Here is a 10,616-nt window from a genome sequence, read left to right as displayed (position 1 = left end):
GACCTATCTGCTCTCTCCTGGACCTCACGCTGCCGTGGTGAACTGTTAAGGCTGCACTTGAATGCACAACATCAGCAGACGGAAACACAGAAGGTGCCACAAAAGTCTAAAACCCAAAACCAAGATGAGTCCAGTTGAGTTGAGTTGGAACCAGCTCCCTCTTCAGGTTCGAGAAGCTGACACACTCTCCACCTTTAGGATTAGGCTTAAAATCTTCCTTTTTGATAAAGCTTATAGTTAGAGATGGTTCAGGTCACTGGCAATGATTGTTAGTCACAGGAACCATCTCTTAGTTAAGCTGCAATAGACATAGACTGCTGGGGGACTTCATTTATACACTGAGCTCCTCTGTTTCCTTCTACCTCCTCTGTCCAATAACCTCCCATCATTGTCCCATGTTTAACTAACCTTGTCTCTTCTCTCCAGTAGTTGTGCTTCTCTCGCTCTCTCTCTCTCTCTCTCTCTCTCTCTCTCTCTCTCTCTCTCTCTCTCTCTCTCTCTCTCTCTCTCTCTCTCTCTCCTCCACTCTGTCCTCACCTACAGGTATCATAGGACTCAAAGTTTGGTGTCTGTGATGGGCAGCTGCGGATCCAACCATCCTGCCTGTATCCAGTCCCTGGTCCAACCGTCCTGCCTGTGCTCTGTTGTTGCTTGTTGTTGCTTGTTGCTGTGCTTTTCTCTCTCTCTATTCCCTCACCCCAACTGGTCGAGGCAGATGGCCGCCCACATCCAGCCTGGTTCTGCTGGAGGTTTCTTCCTCGTTAGAGAGGGAGTTTTTCCTCTATACTGTTGCTGTCAAATTAAATGCTTGCTGTATGTGGGATTTGTTGGGTTTAGTTGTGTGAGGTCTTAAACCTTACTTTGTAAAGTGCCTTGAGATAACTTTGTTGTGATTTGGCGCTATATAAATAAAATTGAATTGAATTGATTTAATAAAATGATATCACATTTTCATTGATTTAGTATTAAGCAGTCAATGATCACTGGCTGTAATAGGACACATTCTAAAATTTTTATTTCCTTGAATTTTATTAAAAAAATCAAAAATAGCTGAAGTGTTAAGTATAGCCAAAATAGCATCATAAAACAATGATCACTTCTTAAAGTTAGATGAGCTTGAAGGTAGAAGCAGATCATTAATTACTAAGGCTGATGTTCATTTTAACACAAATTCAGCAACCTTGCCTCAGAACTACACAAACATCTGGTGCTTTTGGAGACAAAAGAAGCTTTGTGGAAAACAAGCCCAGGTTCTCCAGAACCACAGGTTCTCTTTATAGGTTCTCACCTGAGCCTTGTCCGTAATTCTCCTCTACTTACTATTATTTTGTTTCCTTGATAGTTTTGTATATCTCTGTTCTTCTTTAAACTACAGTTCAATACAATTCTTGTCGAGTCTAATTTTTTCTGGACCCGACGGAACCTCACAACTGTGGAAGGTCAAGTTCCTACTAATCATCCCATGCCGGAAAATATGGGGACATGTCCTTCAAATTAAAATATGATCATTCTACTCAAAAAGGAAGTGTCTATGTCTGCCGCAGTGACGTCGTTATGGGGGCGGGGCTTGTCGGACTGTAGCTGTGGCTCAGTCTGGTCGGAGATTCGGAAGCAGTGGGACCTGGACGGAGCTCGTGCTACGTCACGCTTCGTTCTGTCGTATCTACTCACCGCTGCAGCCTCGGGTCATGCTGGGAGTCAGCTGGACGTGCGTTTGAGCGGAACAGGTTCCAATTTAACCTGCGAATCCAAGTCTGGATCTGGTCCGTTTATCTCCGTCAAGTTACCCGAACCAGCTGATCAGGTGGTTCCTGTGAGCTCCGTACCATGCTGGTAAAATCTCGCAGACCGTCTGGACCGTGAGCCTGCAGAGACCTGGAGTCCGGGGGGATGTCGCGGGACAGAGTCGCGGACCCGGACGCGGCGGAGCGGCTGCATTCGGTCCGGGAGCGGCTGGAGGCTACTATGTCCGGACTCGAGGAGCTGGAGTTCCTGCGGCAGCGGCAGGAGGTGCTGGTCCGGACGGCTTTAGATCGACGCAAGGAGGTCGAGCTGAGGTCTGAGGAGAAGTTGCTGGAGGAGAACATCCTGCTGCTCCGGCAACAACTGGTAGGTCCAATCACCCTCACCCCCCCTTTCTGGACCCAACAACTCGCTGAGAGGTCAAAGGGCTGCTCAGGTGTACCTAATAAAGTGGTCAGTGGGTCTGAGCTACAGGTGGAGCAGGATGCTTTAAGTCATGTGGAACTGTTTGGTACCAGTCCAGAAACCACAGAACCGTAGGGTTGTTAAACTTAATTCAGTTAAATTCATTTTATTCATTCGTTTTATTTATATATCGCCAAAACACAACAGGGTTATCTCAGGGCATTTTACCAGGCAAGTGCCTTGAGATACAACTACACAACTAAACCCAACAAATTCCACATGATTTGACAGCAACGGTAGAGTGGAAAAACTCCCTCAGAGACTGGACACAGGCAGGATGGTTGGATTCACAGCTGGCCATTACAGACACGTAGCTCTGAGTCCTATGATACCCGTAGGTGAGGTAAGTGGAGGAGAGAGAGAGAGAGAGAGAGAGAGAGAGAGAGAGAGAGAGAGAGAGAGAGAGAGAGAGAGAGAGAGAGAGAGAGAGAGAGAGAGAGAGAGAGAGAGAGAGAGAGAGAGAGAGAGAGAGAGAGAGAGAGAGAGAGAGAGGAGAGAAGCACAACTACTGGAGAGAAAGAGACAAGGTGAGTTAAACATAAAACAATGATGGGAGGTTATTGGACAGAGGAGGTAGAAGGAAACAGAGGAGCTCAGTGTATAAATTAAGTCCCAGCAGTTTATGTCTATTGCAGCTTAACTAAGAGATGGTTCCTGTGACTAACAATCACTGCCAGTGACCTGAACCATCCCTAACTATAGGCTTTATCAAAAAGGAAGATTTTAAGCCTAATCCTAAAGGTGGAGAGTGTGTCAGCTTCTCGAACCTGAAGAGGGAGCTGGTTCCAACTCAACTCAACTGGACTCATCTTGGTTTTGGGTTTTAGACTTTTGTGGCACCTTCTGTGTTTCCGTCTGCTGATGTTGTGCATTCAAGTGCAGCCTTAACAGTTCACCACGGCAGCGTGTGAGGTCCAGGAGAGAGCAGATAGGTCGGGTTCTGAGACGATGAAGCAGCTTAATGTTTAGCTCTTGAATGTTGTTTTGACAATGCAACATCCTGTTGATCCACAGCTTCTGCAGCTGGTTTGGCTTTTACAGGCTTCACTTCTTCATGGTGGGTTTGCAGACCAGTCCCTCTTCTAGGCCCAGTTCTGGTTAAGTCCAGTCACTGCTTAAACTCTGTCCTCATTAAGATGTAGAAGGAAGTCGTGTGTCTCCAGAGTGGAGTTCTGTCTGTCCTGCAGCTGCAGCTCCAGACCTCAGTCTGGATCACATTAGTCCCCCTCCTCCTCCCCCGCTAACCAGAACCACATGCAGATTCCTATGAGCTGCTGGAAACTCTGCAGATCAGCTTTCAGCTCAGTGACAGAGCAGCTGAAACACAAACTGTCTGAATCGGAAGCAGGAGTGGTTCTGATCCTGGTGCTTCGCCTTCTACTGAATCTGGTTGTTTTTGTGTCTGTCTGGCTCATTACCTGTGATCTGAACTAAGGTTAGATCAGAACCAGAATCAGACTGCTTTGAACGGTCCAGTTACAGTCTGACAGACATTTTGCTGTCATCTTCTGCTCTAACCCAGTTTTAAACATACCCAGTTCTGTGTCCATTGCCTGCTGTCGAACCTGCACTTGAATAATTGGACCTGATCCAGAACACAAGGTTCTGAGTTAAGTGTTTGGGGTCAGATGACTGTCTGCGTGACGAAGGCGAGCCCTGGAAATGACATCACTTCCTGCCGCTCAGCTGTGTGTTCGATGGGAGGAGTCTGGTGTCTATCAGCTGGTTGATTGACAGGACAAACAGCTGGAGGAGCATCAGTTTGTGTTTGAACAAGCTGTAGATTCCAGGGAACAGCTGCTGGTAAAACACACACACTGGTCTATCTTTAACTGTGAGGAACCCCCCCCACCCCCCCGGTACAGGGTAATCCTGGTCCGAACCCAGGTAGAAATGTCTTCACATCCAACTCTCTCTGTCACCGTGGACCCCCCCACCCCCCGGCCCCCCTCCCTACACGCCCCCCGCCTCCTGGGGTGGAAAACATGCCGACTATGCAGCTGCTCCCAGGTCATGTGCTACATTCCTGGGACTGAGCTGCTACAGAGGAAAGACCAACTGCTACAGAACCACGGACACATCCTCGTCTGTGTTTATCCACACTTACAACGCAAACAGAACCTTGGCGGACCAGAACCCAGAACAAAACCCTGTCATGTTCAGTACCACTGTGTGTGTTCAGACTGAATCCAGATGAAGCAGACACTCTGACTGGATTACAGATACCAAAACCAGATCGGCAGGTTCTGTACTGCTGCTGCACTGAGATGGACTCGGTCCTAGTTCTTGCTGTGTTCAATGTCCCAGTAAAAGCTGGACCATTCTACTTCATGAGCTTAGACTCAAACTCACACTGCAGATGGTCCAGAGTCCTCATCTTTTAGGTTTCAGCCTTGGTTCAGTTCTTTGTTTTTTTCAGTGGGATCAAAACCCTGGTGTTTAACTAGTATTCAGAGATTCAATCTAATACTACTTGAATACTATAGTCATTAGTTAAAAGGGTTTTGTTTTTCAGAACTGTCTAAGGAGGAGGGACACGAGCCTCATCAGTCAGCTGCAGGAGTTGGACCGACAGATCTATGACCTGCGACTGGACACTGAGATGTCACCGGAGCAGCTGGAGACGGACAGCCGGCCGAGCTCAGGTAAACCCCCCCGTTAAGTGTCCAAATGTGAAACGTCGCTCTGATGTTTGTTGTATGTGGATGTTTTCCGACCCTGCAGTGACCTCATCTTTCTTTCTCAGGGTTCTATGAGCTGAGTGACGGGGCATTCGGTTCTCTCTCTAACTCGTCCAACTCCGTCTTCAGCGAGTGTTTCTGCTCGGCACCGGATGCTGACGGGCGCCTCCAGTCTACAGGTATCGACAACGAGGCAGCCGACTGCTAAGATGCTTGTCTGGCTTCTTGTTATTAGATGTAGATCAATTTCATTTTCTGTGTAGATCAGAACTGATAAAGTTGCTTTTTTTATGTTATGGTGTCTGTAATCATAGAAGCACGATTCCTCTGTGTTGGAGAAGATCAAGCTGCATCTGTTTCACTGTGAGAGCGTGGGAGCCCCAGTAATCTGATTACTGAGGCTGTGCTCTGCATACAACCACTGCGGTGGGAAGCTGTGAGCAGGGAGGACCCATCACAAGTGGATGTGTCTGTGCTTGAGCAGCATTAGCTCTATGTCTAGGTGGCTGTTGAGAACTGCTGTGTTTCCAGAGCCGAGTCTTAAAGATCCACAATAAATGGGTCCAAATGAGCCCACAGTAGAAGAAAGTAGAGTTCCATTCAGCCATTAGTCTGTCTCCGATCCTGAGCAGAGTCAAGCTGTTCTCACGGCCTTTATTTCCAGAACGTGAGGGGTTAACAGTTCACTGTCTCCACAGAAGAATTTTCCTCTTACTAATGCAGAACTGTCCTTCACAGCCAATGGAGCATTTCAGTACACTGGCGGTGCTTGGGAACTGCTTCCCGTCAGCTGTTGACACTGGGGAAATTAGTTAGTGGGAACTTAGCTGCTTATGCTTGAAACTGCTCCACAGCTAACAGCGGTTTCCTTCTCGTCCCTTCTTTAGACGAGCTCAGCTGCTTGGAGTGCGATAGTCTACTCGGAGGACTTTGTGACGACTCTGCTACAGTTCGTCGCTCTTCATCAGCCCCTCACCCTCCCACCCTCGACTACATTTCATCTTTGGCCTCCTGTGACTCCCAGTCAAAGTTTCACTATGACCTGGTGGCCAGAAGTGGCAGTGACGTGTACCGGTACCCCAGCCCGCTGCACGCTGTGGCCGTCCAGAGTCCAGCCTTCTTGCAGATGTTGGGCCATGGGAGCCACAGCAGGGACGAAGCATTGGTTAGAAATATCGAGGCCTTGGCCGAAGCAGAAGCTCCCCCACTTTTAGCTTCCCTTGTCTCACAGAGCTTCTCCTGGCCTGCGTCTTCATCGTCATCCTCTCTGGCTCCAACTCACAAGCACCTAGACAGCTACATCTTCAGTCTGCTGCAGCGGAGAGCCCTGCCTGTCAGGACCAGCAGACCCAGAACCAGCATTAGCACTGACCCATCGAAGAGCATCCTCAGGCAGGCCAGTCTTTGTGTGAAGCCGGTTCCAGCTCCCAGCTCTGGATGTGGTTCAGCGCCTCTGGCTGGATCTGACCTCAAACCCTGGTGGATGTTTGGAGCAGCATCAGCAGAGGAGGCTGCTTCATCACTGGAGCAGCAGATGCTGAGTGTTCCTCCTCATGGCAGCGTTGATGTGCAAACTGGCTTCAAGATGAAGGACAGTGACTTGACAAAGAAACAGAACAGTTCTCCTCTTTGTAATGGGACCCAGAATGATGGTTCTGCTGCCACCAATGACACCAACAGTCTGCTGAAAAAGAATAAGAGGGGGCCTCTTCTTTACTTGGCAGTGTCCGCAGCAACTCTGCCCGAAGACTCCAGCCAGGTGGACAGTCCAAGAGCCAAGTTCACACCCAGAGACATGGAGAAGCTCATCGACTGTCCAACAGTCAGGAACAGTCCAGAGTTTCCCCACATCAGCCGTGCAGAGAGCAGCGAGAGGCCTGTCGTTGAGCCTGCCAGTCTAGGCTTTGCCTCCCAAAGCCCGGATGAAGGAGGATCCACCCGCATCCAGGGCCGCTCACAGAGCTCCAAAGTTCGCAAGACTGGCAGCAAGACTGTTGGAGTGAGGAAGAGCCGAGTCCCTGAACTGAGTGAGCCTACGTTAACGAGAAAAGGGGATAAATTCCAGCCCAGGTCCAGCTCTAGAAAGTCACGTCTACTTGAAAATAAAGTGTCCAAGAGAATAACTGGCGGTGCACCTGGAGCGTCCGCCATCAAAATCAAACGTCTCCCTGCATCTATCCCTGAAGGCCGAGTCCTGGACAAACAGACCACATCCACACTAAGCGCTACGAGGTCTGGTGCGTCTAGGAATCACCACATAAACTACCATCACAGTCACCACCATCACCATGGCCGTGACCAGGTTGTGGTTGTTGCCAAACCCAAGCACAAACGAAACGATTACCGTCGGTTGCGTGCAATTATGGAGGTGCCGTACGACGAGGCATTTAGGCGCGTTCATCGGCATCAGACCAGGGACCTGCACATGGACTGTCCATCGGGTGGGCAGATGAGCAGCCCATACTCCTACATGGCAGCCAGTGATTCGGAGTATTCAGCCGAGTGCGCTTCTCTCTTTCACTCTACCATCGTGGACACCAGTGAAGATGAGAAATCCAACTACACCACTAACTGCTTCGGAGACAGCGAGTCCAGCACAGAGGAGTACGTTGAGGAGAGCACCACCACCAGTGATACTGAGGAGAGTGGGGGAGGTGGGACAGGTGGGCGAAGCCGAGCATGGAACCAGCCAGGTCCAACTGAGGTCGGGACCGTGGGCCAGGAGATGACTCCAGCTCAGGCAAAGGCCTTTGTCAAGATTAAGGCCTCTCACAACCTGAAGAAGAAAATCCTGAGGTTCAGGTCTGGTTCACTCAAACTCATGACCACTGTGTGAGTCAGGAGAGTGACTAACGTATTGCTGTGTAGAGCAGGTGCTGCATTGGACCCAAGTCTTTAGTATCTGAAGTGCTTGAAATCTGTCCTACAGGATCTTTGTATCAGTTTCTGCTTCCAGCTCTCTGCATTCACATAAATGGCAAACAGTGATTTTGAATATAGCTGGGTATATGGAATGGGCCCCGGAAGGCATAAACCTGGCTAGGAGGGGATCGACTCGCTAACATACATTTTGCATTGGATTGTGCTCTGGACATGATGTTTACACAAGTGATGAATGTTCACTTTCTGTTTACATGCTCATTCCTGTGTCCAGATTTTGGACTTGTCAGGATGTCTTGAACACTCCAGGTGTCTCACATGCAAATTCTTGATCAAATGCATGTGACAGACAGACACTCAGTGGTTAACTGAGCAAGTCTGGAATCAACCATCAAAAAGATTTCAGATGGAAGTTTTTACAACATTTGTTGGTTGTTGAGGGTTTAGGAGGCATCTTCATTAAGTTCTTGTTAATTTGTATGTAGCCTTGTTTTGTATTTATTATCACAGCAAGCATCTGTAAATGCTTCTGCTTGTGTTACTTCCTGATTTAAGTTGTTATTTTTACAGAAAGCTATTTAAGCCCTAATATCTTCTTGATACGTATTGGATCATATGATGGCCGGATGAAACCGCAACTTTGAGCCTGATTCCACCACATTATAACATCAGCTGAGACCCAGACCAGTAAACCAACAAAACATGGGACTGGGAGCTAAATAAAACCACTGGCACAGTGGAAACGAGTTCAACTGAACAAGAGTGGCCATAGGTCCAAGACCAGTTCAGGCTGCACTAGACTAGGCCGAACCAGCAAATCCACTACAAAACCAGCTACTACGCCAGTAGATAAGACCACCAGCGCTCAGCACCAGCCAGTATTCGGCACCAGCCAGTATTCGGTACCAGCCAGTACTCGTAATAAGCAGTGCTGTCATTTAATTTTTCTGGGACGTAGCAACAGCTAGTATAGCTTACCTTAGCTTAGTTTATCTTAGCTTAGCTTAGCTTATCTGAGCTAAAGCAGATGTAAGTAAAGGTCTTTTTAGAAGAAATATTTTATCATTTAATTTGACACAATTTGTTGACACATTTGTGTAAATGGGTAATGAATGTTAGTGGTACTGAGCAGCCACTAGGCCCTGAACATCAAGGTTAGCGCCTTCAAGTTTGTGCTCAGGCTTGAACTGAATTTTTGGTCCCGAGTCACGTTCCAGCTTTTTGGCTTCCGTGGATCCACATGCTGTTGCTTGTGGCCGTTCTAATCAGGCGAATGTAAAACTTCTGTCCCGACTGTAAATTACTGTTCCTGTTGCCTGGGTTCGTGCGGACCAGCGCTGGTGTTTGGCTCTTTTATGCTTCATTAAAGTGGATTTGAATGTGTGTGTTTCCTTCTTCTGTTGACTGACAGCGCAGAGTGGTCCTGGCCCAGTTGGCGTCCAGTACCAACCTGTCTCACCCTGATCACAAGATGTCTAGTGTTAAGCTGCTCACACCCCACAACTCAGTCCGATCTTAGCAAAGATAAATTCACTTCAACACTTTCATGAAACAACGTCTGAATTTGACAGAACAACACAAAAAGTGTAAGGCGTTCATGCACATTGTCGAGCTGTAGGTCACCTACTATCTACAATTCTACAGGTTCTTCCTTCTTCCATCTTCGTCCAGCTTTGATCCTGGAGTTTTTGAGTTATGACTGTTTGCAGCTCAGAAACCACAGCACTCAGCATGAAGCTTTTAACCTTTGACCTGTGTAAACTCTAGCTTAGAAGAAAAGCTGAACTCTGGCATCAATTAGAGCCACAGACTCTGAGGCTGAGCTGGTAACTGGAAGGTTCTGTTTCACCAGGGAAGAGATTTCCTGCTCATACTCTGGACTTTGAAGTGTGAGACAACCTCTGCATCACTCCACCACATCTGGATCCATCATCTCATCAAATAGATCAGCTCCAGATCTGGGTGCATGGAGTTGTTTTGTCCTCCACAGTAAACAGGTGCGACTCGGCTTGATTTCACAGCTATGGACCGTACTGACACTGGACCGGTACACGAGTCAGTTCTGTGGTTTTCTCCACACATTCTCCTTTCCAACCCAGCAGTTACAGTAACTGTTTCTGCTGTAGAAAGACGAACCAAAGGAAGCAGAATGTAAATCCTGCTGGTCTTTGATTCTGTTACCAAATCAATAAAATAAACTGGAGCAGAAACAAAAGCATCTCAGTCTCCCAACAGGAATTCATCTCCAGGCTAAAGAGTCAAACTCTCCCACACAGACGCCCACACACAGCGAGCAGAGATGTTTGCGTTTCCTCTGCGTCTCATTTATTACTGAACCTGCTTTGTCTGTGTGCTGGGTCCAAACCAGGCCCAGTCAAATCACTTCAGTTATTTTTACACAGAATTTGAATCAGAAGCAGGAAAAGAGATGTGTCAAATGTCCACCCAGCTGCGGGCTGCTCTGCCTGAAAACAAAACAACCTCATCCAACAAAAGGGAATTTTTGACAAAACACACGGTTGATGTGTCTGCAAGCATCGTTAACATACCGCATCCCCACGGCATTACAAATGTCCTGTGTCTCCATGGCAACAGCTGCTGTTGGAGGTTAAACCAAGAGACTGACACCTAATTGGGCCCTGGAGGACATTTTGGACCATGAGCCTATTAGTCCCAGTCGTGCTGTTGATGGACATGTTATGAGGCTTGATGCTGGATTGTTTAATCTGGATGTTAAAGATGAGATACTGAACTTTTGGACTTCGCTCCATCTGGTACCGAGCTCCTGATTCTTTACCTAATGTCATCTGAAGGCATGTATCAATGTTACAGAATACAACAATGCGA

The 10,616-nt window shown here is 47.8% G+C and overlaps 1 protein-coding gene across 1 annotated transcript; it reads left to right on the top strand.

Moving 5' to 3' along the window:
* Positions 1 to 1,559: 1,559 nt before the first annotated feature.
* dact1 (dishevelled-binding antagonist of beta-catenin 1) lies at positions 1,560 to 9,152 on the top strand. Its single transcript, XM_029138316.3, has 4 exons — positions 1,560 to 2,109; positions 4,724 to 4,853; positions 4,955 to 5,068; positions 5,777 to 9,152. The coding sequence occupies exons 1-4, from the start codon at positions 1,891 to 1,893 to the stop codon at positions 7,723 to 7,725; spliced, it is 2,412 nt and encodes an 803-aa protein (XP_028994149.1). The 5' UTR covers positions 1,560 to 1,890; the 3' UTR covers positions 7,726 to 9,152.
* Positions 9,153 to 10,616: the final 1,464 nt, after the last annotated feature.

Source organism: Betta splendens, chromosome 22, assembly GCF_900634795.4.
Source record: "Betta splendens chromosome 22, fBetSpl5.4, whole genome shotgun sequence".
Classification (NCBI taxonomy): domain Eukaryota; kingdom Metazoa; phylum Chordata; class Actinopteri; order Anabantiformes; family Osphronemidae; genus Betta; species Betta splendens.
The sequence above is the reverse complement of the archived record's forward strand: the minus strand, read 5'-3'. Positions and strand labels throughout refer to the sequence as shown.